General features: G+C 49.5%; 1 protein-coding gene across 1 annotated transcript in view; it reads right to left on the bottom strand.

Annotated features, from left to right (window-relative positions):
- LOC137562549 (protein mono-ADP-ribosyltransferase TIPARP-like) overlaps positions 1-24,577 on the bottom strand; it is a 65,395-nt gene that overhangs the window by 27,024 nt on the left and 13,794 nt on the right. The window contains exons 2-3 of the mRNA XM_068273995.1: positions 23,606-24,045; positions 6,911-7,076 (exon numbers count right to left, since the gene is read on the bottom strand). Coding sequence (XP_068130096.1) covers positions 6,911-7,076; positions 23,606-24,045 — 606 coding nt within the window. The remainder of the gene's footprint in view (positions 1-6,910; positions 7,077-23,605; positions 24,046-24,577) is intronic.

Below are 24,577 nucleotides of genomic sequence, written 5' to 3'. Positions count from 1 at the left end.
TAGCCTGCGGGAGAAGCAGGTATGGGCAGAGAGGGCAGAAATCGCTGCGGAGGGGGGCTTTGAAGAGCCCCCCCCCCGCAAAGCGCAGATAGCCGACCGCGATCAGACCTCCCCAGCAGGACATCCCCCTAGTGGGGGAAAAAAGGGGGGGGGGGAGTCTGATCGCCCAGGCTCATTCCTGATTGATGCTGCGGGCTGGAGAGCCCACGCAGCACCAATATCAGGAAAATCCCGTGGTCGTTGGCCACAGATCTATAAACCATTCAAAGTAATATTAGCCAAGTAGCCTGTAAAAAGTATGCCATGACACACCTCGCCACGGAAACGCTGAAAAACAGTAAAATGCAAAAACTTTTGACATTCGCTGTCAATAAAAACATTCTTGAAAATGAATTTCACTTTGGCTCAGTGTGTACCAGTAAAAGATGGTCTACTTTCTAAATGTTGACCTCAAAGTGTACCTGAGGTGACATGTGACATGATGAGATAAACATGTATGTACAGCACAAAACATATTAATAACATGGTGTCACAGGAGCCCTAGTGGTCAGACCGCAAATTGCCTTCCAATCGGTTTCAGCACACAGACAATGCAAACTGTGGGAGCAATCGGTGCACGGAAGTCGACCAGAAGGGAGCCTGTGAGGTACGGTAGTTACAACTTTACACACTATTTCAGGGTATCTGCCACCACCACTGGTATGGGCCAGTGGACCCGACTGACTGATCCTGCAAATAAAAACGGTTAAACACCCTCTATTCTGTCTGGCTAGTAACAACCAGGGCTGTGGAGTCGGTCCAAAAATCCACCGACTCCGACTCCTCAGTTTAGGACTCCACCGACTCCGACTCCTCTAATTTGCATATTACAATTTTGTTGATTAAAAGTATGTAACATGAAATTCGTCTCTTAACTGCCAACGCTTAGGAATTTTACAAGACAACTGAAGTGAGAAGGATATGTAGACTACTATATTTATTCCCTTTAGACTAAAACTAGTCCTTGGTAAGAGTACTTGTAAAAGGTACAAACCGGAACAAAGAACATCTATCAGGCCCTAGGCAATGTAAGTGTGGGTACATGTAAGAGTGATGTGCAGGTACTCTGCAGGGGAATGAGGAGATTGTAAACAGACAACACCTCTGTGTTCAATGTGCACAGCATTCTCAGTGGATTCCCTGCAGCTCTGTGGGGAGTGCATATGTAGAGTATAGTACTACTGTGTAACAAAGTAAACCTGAGACAGATGAAATTAAAGTTTTATACATACCTGGGGCTTCCTCCAGCCGCCTTCAGGATAATCAGTCCCTCGTTGTCCTCCTCCACCACCTGGATCTTCTGCTATGAGTCCAGGTACTTGAGCCAGTCAGGCGTAGTGCGCATGCACACACTCCGCCGCCAGGAGCATACTACACCTGTGCAGCACTATTGCGCAGGTGCAGAATGTTCCTGGCTGTGGGAGCGGCATGCGGCCGGACAGCGCTGACTGGCTGAATTACCAGGACTCATAGCAGAAGATCCGGGTGGTGGAGGACAGTGAGGGACTGATTAGCCTGAAGGGGGCTGGAGAAAGCCCCAGGTATGTATAAAACTTTACTTTTCATCCGTCTCAGTTACCCTTTAATTTGTAGTCACCAAACCAAATTTTAATAACATATCAAATTATTTGATTTCATCAGCAAAGGGAGTGCATACATTTGCATAAATCAGCATCAATGCAGAATTATTTCCATCTCGTTGACCATCTCTATTAGTGACACAGCTACACATCAGGCTTTATATTTACAGCATAGACGTTATTTAGTGTATATATGAGATTCCTGTGTACACATCATATATACAGTCACAATCAGATATGTATATCTGACTTTAAAAATACGGGGACTGCTTTATTGAAGCAGCACAAGTAACTAATTTTGATTGGTTTATTTCATTTTTGTGGACTAAGCACAGCTATTACTGTATATATACTGTATATATACATTATTTTTAATGACTATTATCTGAGAAATAGAACATTTTATCATATTTTCTATTTTAATTACAGTTACAAATTCATTAGGAGTCGGAGTCGGTGCATTTTTTCCCGACTCCGACTCCAGGCACCCAAAATTGCCCGACTCCACGACTCCGACTCCACAGCCCTGGTAACAACAGTAGCGTCGTCAGAAGTCTGGGTTCAGTTTGTGCGGCTGAGTAGCAGGGTAGCGGAACAGTGAATGACTTTGATAAAGTCTTTATTCACGGGCAATATAAATAATATATACAGACAATTATTAAAATCAACAATTATTGAAACATTAATACCCGTATGAAAAATAAAAGAAAGGGAGAAAAAATACTTAGTTTCATGGAAAGATGTCCTTTTGTGGGAAGAATCATAAAGTCCTTGGTAAAGTCCATTTGTTTCAGCTCAATTTAAAGTAAAAGCAAAATGGCCACCACTTGTTCCTCACGGTGGCCGCGCGTTCATGAAGGTGGAAAATGGAGGAATGAGGGAAGAGCCCCTCGCAGATGCTTTTGATGAAGCTGGTATGGGGGTGTGGCAATGCCGGCCCCCTCTGAATTACCCACCAATGACAGTTCACTCCCTCTGAGAGATTTTGGGTTTAAACTTATAAAATGCCGTAACTCACAAACGATACAAGTCATATTTAGGTGGATAACAGATTCATACTTGTCGGAAAATACAGATTAATATGACATCAGACATGGCTAGTGCAGCGGACCCAGTCCATGAGAAGGGTCATACCTCAATAACTGGACGGGCTATCGCGATGAATTTCATACTGGCACGATGGCCAGATTTTACCGAATAAGACTATATGAATTTTATAGCTGTGCGATGTACAGTCGCCATATAATCGACAAGAAACCATACATCACATGCCTTCAGATGGCCCTTGGTCGGTGCCGGATAGTCTGGGTGCAAGCAGGTTTCGACTAGACTTCCTGCTGGGAGTAGCTTCCTTGTGCTGGATACACACCATGCGTTTCCGCGTCGAATGCGCCCGTCCGTTAATGAAAAGTAAACACTAGCCTCCTGAACACAAGGGTTTGTTCCTGTTCATTAGTAAATCAAAAGAGCCATCCTGCAGTTAAGCTGATGCTATCTCTCTGCTGAGAAAAGACTGCAGATACTCCTACACAATCAATCCAGATATAACACGTCACTGGCAATCGGTGCAATAAACTGATTGCGTTCTCGTTTCTCACGGCTGTTCCGTGACACATGGCTGTTTCACTTGTTTTATTTTGCTTCCTGTATGAGTTAATTTCTAGGCATGGAAGTGACAGCTTCTGTCTTGTCGGTACCTTTTAGGGAATATCGTAAACATCACTGATAAGCTAATTACAGCCATAAAAGTTTTCCTGGCAAAATACAACTTCTGAGGGCAGTAAAGGAAAACACTTAATAGGCCACTGATTACAGTCAATAAACCATTCAACCTAGGAGTAGGAGGATAAATATAATTATCTATCTCATCAGTTAATTTTCATTTCGGGTTCACTTTAATTTTACCCCCTCCCCCCTTCATTATAATCCCTTACACTAACACTAAACTATTCCAGGCGCTTGACCCTAATACCCCTCCCACAAAACAGTGCAAAACGCGCAGGGAAATTTGGGCACATCATGCGCCGACATAGGCTACAATGTAAATTACGGCTACAGTGACGCTCAGATGGTAATTTGGAGCCCATATTACTTTACAGGACATCTGAATTAAGATATGGAGGCTGCCATATTTATTTCCATCTATACAATGCCAGTTGCCTGACTGTCCTGCTGATCCTCTGCCTCTAATACTTTTAGCCATAGCCCCTGAACAAGCATGCAGCAGATCAGGTGTTTCTGACATTATTGTCAGTTCTGACAAGATTAGCAGCATGCTTGTTTCTGGTGTGATTCAGATACTACTGCAGGCAAAGAGATCAGCAGGGCTGCCAGGCAACTGGTATTGTTTAACAGGAAATAAATATGGCAGCCTCCATATACTTCTCACGTCAGGTTCCTATTTAAAACAGCGTAATTTGGCCGCAACCGTAAAAGCTGGCAGCCAAAATACGTCTCTCTCCGAGTCCATGGTGACCTGGAGGGGGAATAGTGATTAACACCGCCGGGACTTTTGCAGGAGTAGGGTGAGCCTGCACCCAAATTTCTCAGCATTGTTTCTGCTTGTAGTTCCCCCCCACTGTGAACCTGTTCCTAAACACCTAACATCAACCTCTTCATCCTAATTAGAAACTCTAACCACCCTCCTAAAAATACTTCTAACCTTAAAGTGAACACGAAGTCAGAGATATATGAAGGCTGCCATATTTATTTCCTGTTAAACAATACCAGTTGCCTGGCAGCCCTGCTGATCTATTTGGCTGCAGTAGTGTCTGACTCACACCAGAAACAAGCACGCAGCTAATCTTGTCAGATCTGACACTAATGCCAGAAACACCTGATCTGCTGCATGCTTGTTCAGGGTCTATGGCTAATAACATTAGAGGCAGAGCAAAAGCAGGATGGCCAGACAACTGGTATTACTTAAAGGGGAACTGAAGTAAGAGGTATACGGAGGCTGCCATATTTATTTCCTTTTAATCAATACCAGTTGCCTAGCAGCCCTGCTGGTCTATTTCTCTGCAGTAGTATCTGAATAACACCAGAAACAAGCATGCAGCTAGTCTTGTCAGATCTGACTTTAAAGTCTGAAACACCTGATCTGCTGCATGCTTGTTCAGGGGCTATGGCTAATAGTATTAGAGGCAGAGGGTCAGCAGGGCTGCCAGGCAACTGGTATTGCTTAAAAGGAAATAAACATGGCAGCCTCCATATACCTCTCTCTTTAGTTACCCTTTAAAGGATACCCGTGGTGACATGTGACATGATGAGATAGACATGGGTATGTACAGTGCCTAACACACAAATAAGTATGCTGTGTTCCTTGTTTTCTTTCTCTGCCTGAAAGAGTTAAATATCAGGTATGTAAGTGGCTGACTCAGTTCTGACTCAGACAGGAAATGCTTACAGTGTGACCCTCACTGATAAGAAATTCTAACTATAAAACACTTTCCTAGCAGAAAATGGCTTCTGAGAGCAGGAAAGAGATGAAATGGTTCAATAGTTTATAGATTTTAGCTCTGGCATACTTCAACGAATGCATCATTGAGCAAAAACAATAAAACAGCTAAAACTTTAAAAAGTAGATTTAAACATAAAATAAAACAGGATATCTTAAAAAGCCATTTTTACGAGAAGGAAGATAGATACAATCGTTTATTTTATTAGTTTATTTAAGCCTCAGTGTCCTTTAAAAAGGTAATAAATATGGCAACCTCCAAATCTCTCACCTCGTGTTCACTTTTACCTCTAACCCTCCTGACCTGTGAACCAATAACTGAGCTCGCTGTCCCTTGAAATGCTGCCTATGTAATAACCGAGTGTTAGCGTCTAGTAGTCCTTCCCCTTCTGGGACTGTGGCTGGCTGGGAGGGGAAGATGGAGGATGTACCTGCAGCACGGAAGGGATAATGGGAATGGACAGAGTGTGCTGCGGCTACACACAGAGATAACACCTGGTCTCCCAGAATGCATTGGGAGGAGACGGCTTTATTGACATCACAGCCGAGGCTACACGCAGAGATAACACCTGCTCTCCCAGAATGCATTGGGAGGAGACGGCTCTATTGACATCATAGCCGAGGCTACACAGAGATAACACCTGGTCTCCCAGAATGCATTGGGAGGAGACGGCTCTATTGACATCACAGCCGAGGCTACACGCAGAGATAACACCTGGTCTCCCAGAATGCACTGGGAGGAGACGGCTCTATTGACATAACAGCCGAGGCTACACGCAGAGATAACACCTGGTCTCCCAGAATGCATTGGGAGGAGACGGCTCTATTGACATCACAGCCGAGGCTACACGCAGAGATAACACCTGGTCTCCCAGAATGCATTGGGAGGAGACGGCTCTATTGACATCACAGCCGAGGCTACACGCAGAGATAACACCTGGTCTCCCAGAATGCACTGGGAGGAGACGGCTCTATTGACATCATAGCCGAGGCTACACAGAGATAACACCTGGTCTCCCAGAATGCATTGGGAGGAGACGGCTCTATTGACATCACAGCCGAGGCTACACGCAGAGATAACACCTGGTCTCCCAGAATGCACTGGGAGGAGACGGCTCTATTGACATAACAGCCGAGGCTACACGCAGAGATAACACCTGGTCTCCCAGAATGCATTGGGAGGAGACGGCTCTATTGACATCACAGCCGAGGCTACACGCAGAGATAACACCTGGTCTCCCAGAATGCATTGGGAGGAGACGGCTCTATTGACATCACAGCCGAGGCTACACGCAGAGATAACACCTGGTCTCCCAGAATGCATTGAGAGGAGACGGCTCTATTGACATCACAGCCGAGGCTACACGCAGAGATAACACCTGGTCTCCCAGAATGCATTGGGAGGAGACAGCTCTATTGACATCACAGCCGAGGCTACACGCAGAGATAACACCTGGTCTCCCAGAAGGCACTGGTATGAGGTGGCCTCATGACATCACAGCCGAGGCTACACACAGAGATAACACCTGGTCTCCCAGAAAGCACTGGGAGGTTTCATGACATCACAGCCTAGGCTACACATCACTAGTTACATATTAATATACAGCAATGTATAGACATAGGAGGTGTTTTTGATGCTAAAACTAGGATAATTAAAATAAAAATGGGTATGTAAAATAATGCAGCACATTCTATTGCTGTGCGCCCCCTAGTGGCTGCAGCTCTCAAGCGTTTTGAGTCAGATAGAAGAAAAGCGCTACACGAAGGTTAGCATAACTATGTCGTTACAGTGCCTCTTTATGTGGCTAATGAGAATGAGGCCCTTGATCCTTACCGTCTCATATTCCTCCCACTCGTTCGGTTTTTCTTCGTAGTAATATTTGTAGACAGTGTGGAACTCCGCTTTCGTACAAGACGTGGTGGACAGACGCCGGATGCGGTCACACCATCGATTCTGCTGGATGGTCATCAGGTTGAGGTCGATCTTTCGTTTAACATCTCTGACCAGAGAAAAGTACAGGAAATGACAGATGTACGTGAGAGAGAAACATTTATTCCATAACAGACAACACATTTTATAGCGTATATATTGCTGAAATGCGCATGGCAACGCATATAGTGTAAACAAGGTCCTATTGGCAGAGGAGCAGCAAGACAGCCAGGCAAATGCATGGTATACAAAGGAAAAAATATATTAATGAGAGCTTGTTCACATCTACAATTTGAAATCGTAGATGACGATTTTTTTTACGCATTTTTTTCTCCTCCCGGCAGTTACCTGCGTGCTTCGATTTTGTGTAAAGCACTTTTGCAGAGCGATTTGTTTTTTCACTTCGTGACACAAGTTAGGAAGTGAACTCTTTGACCCGGAAAACAATAAATACAATGGGTTTGATTCACAAAAGCGTGCTAAGTGTTAGCACGCCAGTGAAAAGCCGCTTAGCATGTGCAAACTGGCTCTTCACGTGCCAATATGCGCGTAAGTGTTTACGCGCGTAAAGTTTCACGCAAAGTTTAGCATGCAGCGATTCGCATGCAAAATCAGTTGCTTCGTGTGCTAAGTAGCGTGATAAGCAGACTTAGCACACAAAGGGCCTGATTCACAAAGCGGTGATAACTCAGTTATCACGCCTAAAAGACTTTAGGCGTGATAACCTTTGCACCACACTGGTGAAAAGTCAGTTTAGGCGTGATAAGTTTAGGTGTGATAAGTTTAGGCATGCTAAGTTTAGATAAGTGTAGATAGCGTGCAAAGTCCCGCACGCAAAGCAGCGCCATTAAACTGTATGCAAAGTGCACCAGACTTTGCTAGCGCAAAACTTTTGATCAGCTGTGCACTGCGGTGCTAACGCAGTTGGTGCTTAAAGGGGAACTGAAGAGAGAGGTATATGGAGGCTGTCATGTTTATTTCCTTTTAATCAATACCAGTTGCCTGGCAGCCCTGCTGGTCTATTTCTCTGCAGTAGTATCTGATTAAAACCAGAAACAAGCATGCAGCTAGTCTTGTTAGATCAGACTTATAAGTCTGAACCACTTAAACACCTGATCTGCTGCATGCTTGTTCAGGGGCTATGGCTAATAGTATTAGAGGCAGAGGATCAGCAGGGCTGCCAGGCAACTGGTATTGTCTAAAAGGAAATAAACATGACAGCCTCCATATACCTCTCTCTTCAGTTCCCCTTTAAACTTATCATGCCTAAACTTATCACACCTAAACTTATCACGCCTAAACTTATCACATCTAAACTTATCACACCTAAACTTATCATGCCTAAACTGAGTCTAGGCGTGATAAAGGGCTTTTCACCAGCATGCTAACTGTTAGGCCCGGTTCACATTAGCGGTTGCTATCCGGAATCGCCGTGAGGGAGCCGTGCCGGAGCCGGACCGCATGCGGACCGGACGAAACGGACGCACGGCATAGCAATGAAAGTCTATGCGACCGTTCACATGCGTCCGTTTCGTCCGGACCGGAGCCGGACCGGATCCGGACTCCGGCGTCCGTTCCAACATGCGCTATTTTTTGGTCCGGCTGACGTATCCGGACCGGAGCCGGAATGTTGCAAACCGGCCAATGGAAACCAATGAGAACCGGAGAGCGCACAACACACTGGCTATAAAAACCGGATGTTATACCACACTTCCTATGCTGACTCTATGGTATGGTGGCCATTTTGGATGGGGACCACATGGCACCAGCGTTCACAGAGTGGAGCAGCAGTGACTTCATGCTGGAGCTGTTTGGCAGCAACATGTCTGACGATATGTCTGATAACAAGGGGGTGAGGCCTTACACATCAGAAGACCTCATCCTACAGGTGCAGCAGGTACCAGCCCTGTGGGACAAGGGGGATGCGGACCACAGCAACATCAAAAAATGCAGAGGCCTGTGGAAAAAAATTGCCAAGCTGTATGTGGAGGACTTTGAGCACTTGAGCAAGAGACAGCAAGGCACAGAGGGTATGTTGACTAGAAGTTTTTGGGGGGGCTTGTGGTTTAGCTTGTGATGTATTCCACTTTTGCTATGGATTTGTGTCACCCACGTGTTGCCCACCCACCCGTGGCCCACCCACCTGTACCCCACCTGTGATGTATCCCACCCACCTGTGATGTATCCCACCCACCTGTACCCCACCTGTGATGTATCCCACCCGCCTGTACCCCACCTGTGATGTATCCCACCCACCTGTGATGTATCCCACCCGCCTGCGATGTATCCCACCCACCTGCGATGTATCCCACCCACCTGCGATGTATCCCACCCACCTGTACCCCACCTGTGATGTATCCCACCCACCTGTACCCCACCTGTGATGTATCCCACCCACCTGTACCCCACCTGTGATGTATCCCACCCACGATGTATCCCACCCACGATGTATCCCACCCACCTGTGATGTCTCCCACCCACCTGTGATGTATCCCACCCACCTGTGATGTATCCCACCCACCTGTACCCCACCTGTGATGTACCCCACCTGTGATGTCTCCCACCCACCTGTGATGTCTCCCACCCACCTGTGATGTCTCCCACCCACCTGTACCCCACCTGTGATGTATCCCACCCACCTGTACCCCACCTGTGATGTATCCCACCCACCTGTACCCCACCTGTGATGTATCCCACCCACCTGTACCCCACCTGTGATGTATCCCACCCACCTGTACCCCACCTGTGCTGTATCCCACCCACCTTTACCCCACCTGTGATGTATCCCACCCACCTGTGATGTATCCCACCCACCTGTACCCCACCTGTGATGTATCCCACCCACCTGTGATGTATCCCACCCACCTGTACCCCACCTGTGATGTATCCCACCCACCTGTACCCCACCTGTGATGTATCCCACCCACCTGTGATGTATCCCACCCACCTGTACCCCACCTGTGATGTATCCCACCCACCTGTGATGTATCCCACCCACCTGTGATGTATCCCACCCACCTGTACCCCACCTGTGATGTATCCCACCCACCTGTACCCCACCTGTGATGTATCCCACCCACCTGTACCCCACCTGTGATGTATCCCACCCACCTGTACCCCACCTGTGATGTACCCCACCTGTGATGTATCCCACCCACCTGTGATGTATCCCACCCACCTGTACCCCACCTGTGATGTATCCCACCCACCTGTACCCCACCTGTGATGTATCCCACCCACCTGCGATGTATCCCACCCACCTGTGATGTATCCCACCCACCTGTACCCCACCTGTGATGTATCCCACCCACCTGTACCCCACCTGTGATGTATCCCACCCACCTGCGATGTATCCCACCCACCTGTACCCCACCTGTGATGTATCCCACCCACCTGTACCCCACCTGTGATGTATCCCACCCACCTGTGATGTATCCCACCCACCTGTGATGTATCCCACCCACCTGTGATGTATCCCACCCACCTGTGATGTCTCCCACCCACCTGTGATGTATCCCACCCACCTGTGATGTATCCCACCCACCTGTACCCCACCTGTGATGTATCCCACCCACCTGTACCCCACCTGTGATGTATCCCACCCACCTGTACCCCACCTGTGATGTATCCCACCCACCTGTACCCCACCTGTGATGTACCCCACCTGTGATGTCTCCCACCCACCTGTGATGTCTCCCACCCACCTGTGATGTCTCCCACCCACCTGTGATGTCTCCCACCCACCTGTGATGTCTCCCACCCACCTGTACCCCACCTGTGATGTATCCCACCCACCTGTACCCCACCTGTGATGTATCCCACCCACCTGTACCCCACCTGTGATGTATCCCACCCACCTGTACCCCACCTGTGATGTATCCCACCCACCTGTACCCCACCTGTGATGTATCCCACCCACCTGTACCCCACCTGTGCTGTATCCCACCCACCTGTACCCCACCTGTGATGTATCCCACCCACCTGTGATGTATCCCACCCACCTGTGATGTCTCCCACCCACCTGCGATGCACCCCACCTGTGCACATAAAACATACACAATGACCAATTATTAAACATCAATTTATTGTAAAAAATTAAGACATTTAAAATCACTTAAAAACTTGAAACTCCAAAATAAACACATTTCAACAAAACATATTAAAAACCAAACATTCACCCTCGTCCTGGTGGTGTGGTAAAATAAAGTCTCAGTTGGTCCCTGTTCCGCAGTGACACTACCCTTGGCCTGGTTGCATACCTCCGCAGGGGCATTAGTGGAAGCACATTCGGGGGTTCCGGAGTCTCTCTTTCCTCCTGCCGCACAAAGTTGTGGAGGATGCATGCTGCCTTCACCACGACAACTGCGTTGCCCGGTTTCAGCAGCATGGGCGTGTGGAACACCCTCCACTTTGACACCAGGATCCCAAATGTGCACTCCACCATTCTCCTTGCACGGCTCAACCGAGCATTGAAGTGTAGCTGGCTGGCATCAAGTCCCCTGTCTGGGTACGGACGCATTACATGGTCGGACAGGGCGAAGGCCTCGTCCCCCACAAACACATAGGGGTAGGCTGGTGCCCTTGTCCCAGGCCAGGGTCTGTCACGGGGGAGACGCAGTCTGCCTTCCTCCATCAGCCGGCAAAGGGTCGTACGCTGGAAAATTCCAGAGTCATTGGAACTACCGTACGACCCCACGTCCACGTACACAAACTTGTAGTCCGCATCTGCCACTGCCATTAGAACAATGCTGAAGTATTTTTTATAGTTGAAATAATGGCTGCCACTCCCCACGGGTTTCTGAATCCGGATGTGTTTCCCATCCAGTGCGCCAACACAATTAGGAAACTTGCACTCGGTCCAGAAGCCCTGGGCGATCTCCTCCCATTTCGTGGTGTCCGGCACAGGCATGTATCTGGCCCTCAGTCGCGTCCAAAGGATCCTCGAAGTCCTCACGACGATGCCTGCCACCGTGCTCTTCCCAATACGAAATGTGACATGTAGCGATGTATATGTTTGTCCAGTTGCGATGTACCTACAAGAGAAATAATCGAAATCAATTTTTCATGTCGTTACAGGAGAAAGGTTCAAGACAAGGTGGCGCAATATACGTGATGCATACGTGAAATGGCTACGGAAGAAAAAACTTGCCGAACGAAGTGGCAGTGGCGGGGGAAAGCGACAAAAAGACTACCAATTTGCCAAGCAATTGTCTTTCATCAATGCAAGCCTGGAACCTAGACTGTAAGTACCACTACTGTGGGCAGGAACTGAGAGCTCATTTTAGCAGACAACTACCATGACTTCGGCCATGTATTGCTATAAACTGGCCTCAATTCCCATGGCTAGCGAACTTTTCTCACAAGCTTTATCAAATGTTTGGTAGAAACGGTTGATAAAGTGTTTGCTAGTGTTTGCTAGCTCTGTGAATTGACGCCACATGCTGTTTGGCACACCAATAAATATTGTTTTTATCTACAGGACTGAAGACAATTTGGAGCAAGAGGAACCGACCCAGGAGGCACGGTTCAGCAGTGAGGAGAGCTTGGTGGATGATGACGTCGCCGATGTAACCTATGTCCCCGAGGAGAGGAGTAGGAGGAGGGAGTCCTTAGCTATCCCAGCTCTCTCCTTTGATGATGACTTGGGAGAAGAGAGCTTGGATGTTGAGGTTGCAGGACCGAGTGTGGATGAAGCTGCACCTCCACAATCGACCGCTATGGAAGCTCCCGGGGAACAAGAACAAAGTGAGGAGCACCGAGAGACTGCAGCACAACCAGCGCGCAGGGCAACCCCGACACAGGCCAGAGGACGGGAAGATGCTGCCACACCACCAGTGAGGACCACCACACCAGTGAGGCGTCGAGGTACCCTCCCCCCAACAAGGAGAGAGACAGAGTCCGAGATGTCCGGGGCTGTCTCCGGACTTCTCGGGATTCTTCAGAGCCACCAAACTCTCATAACCCGGCAGTTGCAAGATGAGGACAGGGGCCATATCATGGAGCAGTACAAGTCCCACATCACTTCACTGCAATGTGAGCTCGACGCTGTACATGGGCACTACAGGGACGAGCTTAAAATGATGCATGAGATGCACAGAGGAGAAATCGACCAACTGCGTGCGCAGCATCATCAGTCGGTGGGCCAGCTGCAGAACATGATGCAGCAAATGCATCAACAAAGCAAGGAACTACTGAAATTGCAGGCACACCCGTGTTTTCACACTGTGATGTCTCTAATACCATATTTGGAAAAGGTGCCTTCCCAAAACTTGATGGCGTGCCATTCCACTTTGCTGGAGGTGATCAAACAGCACATGGACACGCCATTATTGCAACCACCAATTTTTAGACCCCCACAACCAACAGCGGTGCCCACCTGGCAATCATCACAGGTGTACACCGGCTACAGAGGCAGTCAATATGGGCCACCGCTGTCAGGGTCCAGCTCATCCACGACCAGCACCCAAGAGAGTCCAGATTTCCAGGCAGCAACTCCCACCTTTTCTAGTAGTGGTGCCGATACAATTTGAAAAAAAAAGTCAAATTGTTCCTGGACATGCTCCTCTGAATACCTCCGATCCTCGGAGGAAGGATACCATCACAGGGCTTTTTAGCCCAACCTTTTCCCTGCCCCATCTCCTTCAACCAAGGTTCAGAGGTGTTCAGATGACCATGTCAGGGAACTTTTGGTTTTGCTGGATTTGAACTTTAGGGCCTGGTGTCCCCGAAAGACACTACCTGGGTCACAACCTTGTGCCTGTTGCACTGCACCTGTAGTCATGCACCTCTGCCATCGGTTCCTCTTGTTCCTTACTTTGTTGTTCCTAATCACTTGCACAAGACCCTTGGAGCCATGGGTGAAGGACACCTTGACTGGTCGGTGAGAGGCCTAGCCTTTTCACTGACCTGTGTCCTTCATCCATGGCTCAGAGGGTCATGTGCCAGTGGTTAGGTTTTTGAAGCACTTCAATTTATTAGGGCCTGGTGTCCCCGAAAGACACTACCTGGGTCACAACCTTGTGCCTGTTGCACTGCACCTGTAGTCATGCACCTCTGCCATCGGTTCCTCTTGTTCCTTACTTTGTTGTTCCTAATCACTTGCACAAGACCCTTGGAGCCATGGGTGAAGGACACCTTGACTGGTCGGTGAGAGGCCTAGCCTGTTCACTGACCTGTGTCCTTCATCCATGGCTCAGAGGGTCCTGTGCCAGTGGTTAGGTTTTTAAAGCACTTCAATTTTAGGGCCTGGTGTCCCCGAAAGACACTACCTGGGTCACAACCTTGTGCCTGTTGCACTGCACCTGTAGTCATGCACCTCTGCCATCGGTTCCTCTTGCTCCTCACTTTGTTCTTGTTCCTAACCACTTGCACAAGACCCTTTGAACCATGGATGAAGGACACCTTGACTGGTCGGTGAGAGGCCTAGCCTTTTCACTGACCTGTGTCCTTCATCCATGGCTCAGAGGGTCCTGTGCCAGTGGTTAGGTTTTTGAAGCACTAATAATTTAGGGCCTTTTGTCCCCAAAAGACACTACCTGTAGTCCTGCTCCTCTGCCATCGGTTCCTCTTGCTCCTCACTTTGTTCTTGTTCCTAATCACTTGCACAAGACCCTTGGAGCCATGGATGAAGGACACCTTGACTGGTCGGTGAGAGGCCTAGCCTTTTCACTGACCTGTGTCCTTCATCCATGGCTCAGAGGGTCATGTGCCAGTGGTTAGGTTTTTAAAGCACTTCAATTTTAGGGCCTGGTGTCCCCGAAAGACACTACCTGGGTCACAACCTTGTGCCTGTTGCACTGCACCTGTAGTCATGCACCTCTGCCATCGGTTCCTCTTGCTCCTCACTTTGTTCTTGTTCCTAACCACTTGCACAAGACCCTTTGAACCATGGATGAAGGACACCTTGACTGGTCGGTGAGAGGCCTAGCCTTTTCACTGACCTGTGTCCTTCATCCATGGCTCAGAGGGTCCTGTGCCAGTGGTTAGGTTTTTGAAGCACTAATAATTTAGGGCCTTTTGTCCCCAAAAGACACTACCTGTAGTCCTGCTCCTCTGCCATCGGTTCCTCTTGCTCCTCACTTTGTTCTTGTTCCTAATCACTTGCACAAGACCCTTGGAGCCATGGATGAAGGACACCTTGACTGGTCGGTGAGAGGCCTAGCCTTTTCACTGACCTGTGTCCTTCATCCATGGCTCAGAGGGTCATGTGCCAGTGGTTAGGTTTTTAAAGCACTTCAATTTTAGGGCCTGGTGTCCCCGAAAGACACTACCTGGGTCACAACCTTGTGCCTGTTGCACTGCACCTGTAGTCATGCACCTCTGCCATCGGTTCCTCTTGCTCCTCACTTTGTTCTTGTTCCTAACCACTTGCACAAGACCCTTTGAACCATGGATGAAGGACACCTTGACTGGTCGGTGAGAGGCCTAGCCTTTTCACTGACCTGTGTCCTTCATCCATGGCTCAGAGGGTCATGTGCCAGTGGTTAGGTTTTTAAAGCACTTCAATTTTAGGGCCTGGTGTCCCCGAAAGACACTACCTGGGTCACAACCTTGTGCCTGTTGCACTGCACCTGTAGTCATGCACCTCTGCCATCGGTTCCTCTTGCTCCTCACTTTGTTCTTGTTCCTAACCACTTGCACAAGACCCTTTGAACCATGGATGAAGGACACCTTGACTGGTCGGTGAGAGGCCTAGCCTTTTCACTGACCTGTGTCCTTCATCCATGGCTCAGAGGGTCCTGTGCCAGTGGTTAGGTTTTTAAAGCACTTCAATTTTAGGGCCTGGTGTCCCCGAAAGACACTACCTGGGTCACAACCTTGTGCCTGTTGCACTGCACCTGTAGTCATGCACCTCTGCCATCGGTTCCTCTTGCTCCTCACTTTGTTCTTGTTCCTAACCACTTGCACAAGACCCTTGAAACCATGGATGAAGGACACCTACACTGGTCGGTGAGAGGCCTAGCCTTTTCACTGACCTGTGTCCTTCATCCATGGCTCAGAGGGTCCTGTGCCAGTGGTTAGGTTTTTGAAGCACTTCAATTTATTAGGGCCTGGTGTCCCCGAAAGACACTTGGGCAGCTATGCCCTGCAACTCTTCCAGCACAAAGTTGGTGGTTGGTGTTCCTTAAAACTGACCGGGCTATACCATAGATATGTTATTTTTTTGTCTTCCATGTTGGAAGAATGTTTCCATGTTGGAAAGTGGTTGTTTTTGCAATAAAAAAATTTGTTTTTACATACCTCAGTGTGATGAGTAGTTGTTCTTGTGGTGTGACTGCTCTCCTGAACGTGGTATCCTTCTTCCTAAGGTCATCCTTCACCATCTCCAAAAGGGTATCAAACCTGTCAGGAGATGTAAAGGAAGAAGCTGTAAAGTATGTTGTGGGACAAGGTGTTGGGTGGAGGATGGGGGAGGTGTGTTTACAGAGGTTTGGGAGTGTTGTGGAGGGTGGGGGTGTAGTGTATAGCTAGGTATACAGGGGTGTGGGGGTCAGGGTGGTGTGTTTAGCTAGGTATACAGGGATGAGGTGTTGTGGGGGTGAGGGTGTGGTGTTTAGGAATGGTGGGGGTTGCTGTATTTAGGCCTATATACTTACAGGGGAATAGACATCCGAGTGTAGCTGTAGAACTTCTGTGGGTGTCGTCTGAGGTCCCGGTAGAGGGCCTGGAACTCTCCCTTCCTCTGCCTCCTGGCTAGTAGAGGGTGCACCCACCATCTCCTGCGAGGAGCACGCCTTCTCCCCACATAGTAGTAGCTAAACAACAGGAAGGAGAGAATTCCCAGGTAATAAGCGTAAAAAATGACTGGATCCATGGTCCCAACTGCTGTCTCTGTATCCAAGGATGGTCTCCACACGTCCAGCTGTCTCCAACAATGACCCCAGAGCTTCTGCTGACCTCCCAGAACCCCAGGTATTTATACAGGTTGTTATCTCTTTAAGAATCCGGACCGCAACCGTGTTCATACCGCACGGAAACCGTATGCAACCGGACCGGATCCGGACAGGAACCGTACGGTTCAGGTCCGATCCGGCTCCGGTGCGGTCCGGACATCCGGTGCGGTTTTCGCAAAACCGCAAGTGTGAACGGGGCCTAAGCACCGCTTTGTGAATCAGGCCCAAAGTCACGGATTATCACGCGAACGGAGCGCACAGCGCCGTACGCGCGCAACACGTAACGCGAACGCATGCTAAAATAGTACGCGAACAGCAACAGCTTTGCCTGTGCAAACTACTTAGCACCCTAGTTTGCACGTGCTAAGCCTTAAGGATTCAGACACAGGAAGTTACTACAGTGTGACCCTCACTGATAAGAAATTCCCCTTTTTATCTCTTTCAGAAGCCATTTTCTGCTAGGAAAGTGTTTTATAGTTGGAATTTCTTATCAGGGAGAGTCACACTGTAGTCACTTCCTGATCTATCTGACAGGATAGAAAATCTAGGTTGATCTGCTGCTGGCAGCAGAGCGATGGCCCATAGAGTTGCATTGGATCTAATGGTCCAATAATGCAGTTAGATCGATTTACAATAGATTTAATTCTAAAAACGTATTTGATATCTGTTCCTAGTGTGTGGCACACATCAGATAGATTCCTGTCAGATTCGACTTGACAGGCATCTGACAGAAATCTATCTGATGGTCGAATCTGCTGCAAATCTATCAGTGTATGGCAAGTGTCGTGAGGTGGCCATCTTGCTTTTCCTCAGTGCTTACAAGGGTTAAGGTGGCCATACACTGGCCCGATTCGCGGCCGTTTCGACAGCAGATTCGATCCTGGGATCGAATCTGCTGCCAATCGTTCGCGCTAAACGCACCCGCCGATCCGATTTCCTCCCGAAATCGGATCGGTCCGTCGATCGCGCCGTGCGGGAAATTACCCTCGATCGCCCGCGGGTAGGGAGCGCGTCGTTAGCGGCATCCGATCAGATATACATTACCTGACGCTGGCTCCCGGGCATCTTCTCCGCGCTGCACCGCTCCATCCCGGCGCTTCCTGTCACTGCAGTGACCCGGAAGTTCAAATAGAGGGCGCTCTATTTGAACTTCCTGGTCACGGAGTGACACAAGAAGCGCCGGGATGGAGCGGGTGCAGCACGGAGAAAATGCGGAGAAGATGCCCGGGAGCCAGCGTCAGGTAATGTATGCGCGGGGGGAGGACAGGCGGCAGGAGCAGCTGAACAGATTGTGATCGGTTTCAGGCTGAAATCGATTCACAATCTGTTTGCAGTAAAGGCAGCCATACGATCCCTCTCTGATCAGATTCGATCAGAGAGGGATCTGTCAGCTGGTCGATCTAATGGCAAATCGACCAGTGTATGGCTACCTTTACTGTATAACCGATGAGACCTGCCATGCTCACTACGGCCTGGTGCACACCAAAAACCGCTAGCAGATCCGCAAAATGCTAGCAGAGTTTGAAACGTTTTTTCTTCTTTTTCTGTAGCATTTCAGCTAGCATTTTGCGGTTTTGTGAAGCGTTTTTGGTGTAGTAGATTTCATGTATTGTTACAGTAAAGCTGTTACTGAACAGCTTCTGTAACAAAAACCGCCTGGCAAACCGCTCTGAAGTGCCGTTTTTCAGAGTGGTTTGCGTTTTTCCTATACTTAACATTGAGGCAGAAACGCCTCCGCAATCCAAAATCGGCAGCAGTCCGGGAGTATGCGTTTCTGCAAAACGCCTCCCGCTCTGGTGTGCACCAGCCTATTGAAATACATTACCCTAGCGGATCGGCACCCGCAAGCGGATCGCAAACCGCAGCAGAACCGCTCTGGTGTGCACTAGGCCTAAGAGTTGTCTTAGTCTCTCAAGCTCAGCTTTGTTTGTACTACAAGTCAGGATCCAATAAGAATGCTTAACAACAAATTCAAATACAAATGTGCCAGTGACAATTCCCACTGGTCAAGAACAGTGATCTGCAAACTTGGCTCTCCAGCTGTTAAGGAACTACAAATCCCACAATGCATTTGCCTTTATGAATCATGACTGTGGCTGTCAGACTCCCGCAATGCTTTGTGGGACTTGTAGTTCCTTAACAGCCAAGTCTGCAGATCACTGGTCCAGAAGAATGGAGCAAAGGGAAGCCTCAATGAAAAACGAGAAGATGCTGGGGATTGGGTATAGCAGTGGGGTATTGTGACTAAGGACTCTACAACTTAACACTTTACAAAGACCCCAAAGAGGATCGCCATTAGAAGCATCAATACTGAAATGTATTATGGTGTGAGGCATTATTAAAGAAAACCTGAGGTGGGTTCTAAGAATCCTATTAGCACATAGAGGCCGGGTCTGCGTATAATGCCCAGCCTCTGTTGCTATACTGCTCCACCCCCAGGCCCCCCCCCCCTGCGCTCTGCTGTCCCCCATAAATCACACAGCCGTGCTAGCGACACTCAGCGTGTCCCTAGCCGGCTGTTCACCTCTAGGTGTGTCACTCTCGCCGCTCCCCCACCTCCTCTATGTCGCCGCTCCCCCGCCTCCTCTATATCGCCGCTTCCCTGCCTCCTCTATGTCGCCGCTCCCCCGCCTCCTCTATGTAGCCGCTCCCCCGCCTCCTCTATGTAGCCGCTCCCCCGCCTCCTCTATGTCGCCGATCCCCTACCTCCTCTATATCGCCGCTCCCCCGCCTCCTCTGTCGCCGCTCCCCCGCCTCCTCTATGTCGCCGCTCCCCTGCCTCCTCTAGGTCGCCGCTCCCCTGCCTCCTCTATGTCGCCGCTCCCCCGCCTCCTCTATGTCGCCGCTCCCCCGCCTCCTCTATATCGCCGCTCCCCCGCCTCCTCTATGTCGCCGCTCCCCCGCCTCCTCTAGGTCGCCGCTCCCCCGCCTCCTCTAGGTCGCCGCTCCCCCGCCTCCTCTAGGTCGCCGCTCCCCCGCCTCCTCTATGTCGCCGCTCCCCCGCCTCCTGTAGGTCGTCGCTCCCCCGCCTCCTCTATGTCGCCGCTCCCCCGCCTCCTCTAGGTCGCCACTCCCACGCCTCCTCTAGGTCGCCGCTCCCCTGCCTCCTCTAGGTCGCCGCTCCCCGCCTCCTCTATGTCGCCGCTCCCCCGCTTCCTCTAGGTGGCCGCTCTCCCGCCTCCTCTATGTCGCCGCTCCCCCGCCTCCTCTATGTCGCCGCTCCCCCGCTTCCTCTAGGTCGCCGCTCCCCCGCTTCCTCTATATCGCCGCTCCCCTGCCTCCTCTATGTCGCCGCTCCCCCGCCTCCTCTAGGTCGCCGCTCCCCTGCCTCCTCTATGTCGCCGCTCCCCCGCCTCCTCTATATCGCCGCTCCCCCGCCTCCTCTATATCGCCGCTCCCCCGCCTCCTCTATATCGCCGCTCCCCCGCCTCCTCTATATCGCCGCTCCCCCGCCTCCTCTAGGTCGCCGCTCCCCCGCCTCCTCTAGGTCGCCGCTCCCCCGCCTCCTCTATGTCGCCGCTCCCCCGCCTCCTCTAGGTCGCCGCTCCCCCGTCTCCTCTATGTCGCCGCTCCCCCGCCTCCTCTAGGTCGCCACTCCCCCGCCTCCTCTAGGTCGCCGCTCCCCTGCCTCCTCTAGGTCGCCGCTCCCCGCCTCCTCTATGTCGCCGCTCCCCCGCTTCCTCTAGGTGGCCGCTCTCCCGCCTCCTCTATGTCGCCGCTCCCCCGCCTCCTCTATGTCGCCGCTCCCCCGCTTCCTCTAGGTCGCCGCTCCCGCGCCTCCTCTAGGTCGCCGCTCCCCTGCTTCCTCTAGGTCGCCGCTCCCATGCCTCCTCTAGGTCGCCGCTCCCCTGCCTCCTCTATGTCGCCGCTCCCCTGCCTCCTCTAGGTCGACGCTCCCCTGCCTCCTCTATGTCGCCGCTCCCCTGCCTCCTTTAGGTCGCCGCTCCCCCGCCTCCTCGAGGTCGCCGCTCCCCCGCCTCCTCTATGTCGCCGCTCCCCAGCCTCCTCTAGGTCGCCGCTCCCCCGCCTCCTCTATGTCGCCGCTCCCCTGCATCCTCTAGGTCGCCGCTCCCCTGCCTCCTCTAGGTCGCCGCTCCCCTGCCTCCTCTAGGTCGCCGCTCCCCTGCCTCCTCTAGGTCGCCGCTCCCCTGCCTCCTCTATGTCGCCGCTCCCCCGCTTCCTCTAGGTCGCCGCTCCCCTGCCTCCTCTATGTCGCCGCTCCCCTGCCTCCTCTATGTCGCCGCTCGCCTGCCTCCTCTATGTCGCCGCTCCCCTGCCTCCTCTAGGTCGCTGTCAAACATATTTAATCTTTATTATCAGGTTGTCATTAGGTAAACTTAAATAGTGTAAGAACTATAATTAGAGAAACATATTTATGCATATCTTATGGTATATGACTAATGTAACTGTTTGCATTATTATATCATGTGCAGTGTGTGTTTAATAATCCTATTATATCTGGTGTGCTGTGAATTATAATAACCGTATGAACTGCTTATGAACTGTTGGTGAACCTTCACCCAGAAAGAATAAACTGTTGGTGAACTCTGTAAAATTACCTTTCACCTAGAAAGAATGAACTTTAAGTGACCCATTCAACTGTGTATAAACCCTGTATGTTGTAAATTTCAAGTTGGCTCCATCCAAGGCCAACTACCCCTTACATGTCTGTCTCTTGTGACGACTCTGAAACTCACGTGAGGGAAACTTGGTATGGGTACGATGTCCCCTATAAATATAGGTCAAGACACTGTTCAGATAAGACTTTGGCCGAGATATGCTGTAAGAGAGGTGGTACGTATCTTTTTAATTTATGTACTCCTGATGGCTGAGAAATGTTGCTAGATATTTTTACAATTGCTTTTTTTATAATAACCCTGTTCTATGTGATCTTTGTATATTCTATGTTTATTATTACAAGAATACATTTATTTTAAGACAAAAAGTGATCTTGGTCTGAGACTCATTATTTCATTGGGGATATATGTGATACTAAAAATATATATTGTTGGTATGACTGGTTAAGAATCCATCTGACCGATCTGAGGAGAACTAACGCTTCATTGAGTTAATATTCTCCATAGTTGGTTACCTATTTTATATAGGAGCTGGCATCCCCGCTCCCGTTTTCTCTAGGTCGCAGCTTCCCTGACTCCTCTGTGTCGCCGCTCCCAGCCTGCGTCCCTTCCCTCCCCGCTGATTGGAGGGAAGGGACGCAGGCGGGGAGTGTGGTGACATAAAAGAGGCAGGGGAGCGCCGAGACTGACACATCTAAAGGTAAACAGCTGGCAGCAACACGCTGTCGCTAGCACGGCTGTGTGATTTAAAAGGGCCAGCAGAGCGCAGGGGGGGGGGGGGGGGGGGGGGGGGGGGTGCAGAATAGCAACAGAGGCTGGGCATTATATGCAGACCCAGCCTCTGTGTGCTGATAGGATTCTTAGAACCCGCCTCGGGTTCTCTTTAAAGGGAATCTGAAGTGAAAATAAACATACGATATAATGAATTGTATGTGTAGTACAGCTAAGAAATAAAACATTATTAGCAGAGATATAAGTTTTATATTGTTTTCCAGTACAGGAAGAGTTAAGAAACTTCTGTTATCTATGCAAAAGCGCTTCTGTGAGCTCTGTGAACAGCACTGTCTTTTGAAGTTCTTATCTCAACTATCTCTCATTGTTTCTTCTTTGTTTCTGGTATTTCTGCAGAGAATAGTTCAAAGTCTCACTGGCCTGCTCTGTGAAATCAATTAAAATGCTGTGTAGTGTGGAAACTGCAATTATTAGAGAATGATGTAACGTTATTAAAAAAAAAAAAAGCTATATACCTGAAAATAAATGAGAATATTTTCTTTGCTACTAATGTTCTATTAATTATCAGAAATACACAACCAATCCATTATATTGAGGGTTTTTTTTCTGCTCTAGAGTCACTTTAAATAATACCTGTAACCTCTGCCGGGGGGGGGTCCTCTCTGTGTCCCCTCATTCCCCCATTCAAGTTTCCCACCGGCTGCGTCTTCGGGTCTCCTTGGAAGGCTATGGAATTACTGGGTTCTCCAAGTTCTTCTAAAGACAAGCGGCGCAAGTCAATTCTAGGGAACCCAGCAGAAAACCTCATAGAAAACAGTTTTCCAATCACACCCCTCTTACAGCACAAAGCATTGTGACTGGCTGAATAGTGTGGGGGTAGTTTACTACAACCTACTGGAAACTTAGCAGTTTGAAAGGGAGTGGTCCACCCAATCGCGTTAGCTAATTTTGTCTATGAGGCTTCCTGCTAGGTCCCCTAAAGTAGACTAGCGCCAGACGAGCTGCTCCCTTCTGCACACATGCGATCCTGGACTTTGGCATGTTCAGTACGGAGCTACTTGTCTTCAGACGTACTTGGAAACCAAGTAGTTCCGTAGCTTTCCAAGCAGACCTGAAGGCTTCTTCGATGTTAAAGTCAAATGCTGGAACGAGGGCCTGGTGGTGGAATGAGGGGATGCAGAGAGGACCAGGAAGTTCTAACGGACCCAGAGCCTTCCCTCTTCTTATGCGAGTGTGTCGCTTTTTTTCCACTCTAGTTGTAATCCTTTACGTCACTATATTATTGAAGGATTTTATAAGTGTTTTGTTTCACTTCTACCTTGGTCTGTTTGTGCACCCCTATCGCTGCCAGGTGTGTAAGCGCATTCCAAACGCTCCACGGTTCTCCTCATACTTACCCGTGGACTATAAAGACATGTTCCCTACTTGGGTCACTGTACAGCCTCTCCAGGACAAGCTGATCACCTTCATCAAAACTCCACCACAGCTTTGTGTCTTTACGCCTCAGCTGCCATACGTATGGTAAAGCCGTGTGATGGTTTCGGCAGAGAAGACCCCTGGAGCATTGGCCCACCAGGAAGTGTGAGCAGATGTCTATGTCATCTTCTTGGTGGATGTAGTAAGATTTCTCAGCGTTGGAACGATTTGCATGGACCGTGTGCTGTCCCAGAGAGAAGTCAGTGGGGCGGGTGGATGAATGGGTGGGTAAAACATCACAGCCAAACTCCAGTTCTATCAGGGCTGCCTCTTCCGGTGCAGGATCCAGTCCAGTTATTGCTTCTGGCCTCCGGGCAAATACAGGTGACAGGCACGTCAGTATACCATTCCGACTGACAATCTGGTGAACAAAGACAGGAAAGATTAGTGGCACTGGACTTGGTTTACTAAAGCAAAGCAAGTCATTTTGGAGCATGTTGGTAACATGGGCGTCACATAGACTGCAATGATAAATTCAATTATACAGGTAGTCCCGTTAACGAATGAGATAGGGACTATAGGTTTGTTCTTAACCTGAATCTGTTCTTAAGTCGGATCTCTGCCCCCTGTACCTCCTCTGTGCCCCCTCTGCCTCCAGTATCCCCCTCTGTGTCATATCTGCTCTCTGTACCTGATTATACAAGTTTAAATAACATTTTTTTTTATTTTTTAAAATCGATTTTCTCAAAAATTACAAGTCCAATTTGAAAACTGTTTTTGGGCTTGTTCCCATGAAAACACTGGATCCATACCATTCGTATCGGCGGGACATTCGTAAGTCGGGGACTACCTGTACACTGGTTTTGCGTGATGCAGCGATGTAGCAGAAATGGGCGCTTGGCTATACTATAGCTGAGCGCCAAGGGATTCATTTAGGCACGGGTGATTGGCTA

Source organism: Hyperolius riggenbachi, chromosome 3 (genome assembly GCF_040937935.1).
Source record: "Hyperolius riggenbachi isolate aHypRig1 chromosome 3, aHypRig1.pri, whole genome shotgun sequence".
Lineage (NCBI taxonomy): Eukaryota > Metazoa > Chordata > Amphibia > Anura > Hyperoliidae > Hyperolius > Hyperolius riggenbachi.
The sequence above is the reverse complement of the archived record's forward strand: the minus strand, read 5'-3'. Positions and strand labels throughout refer to the sequence as shown.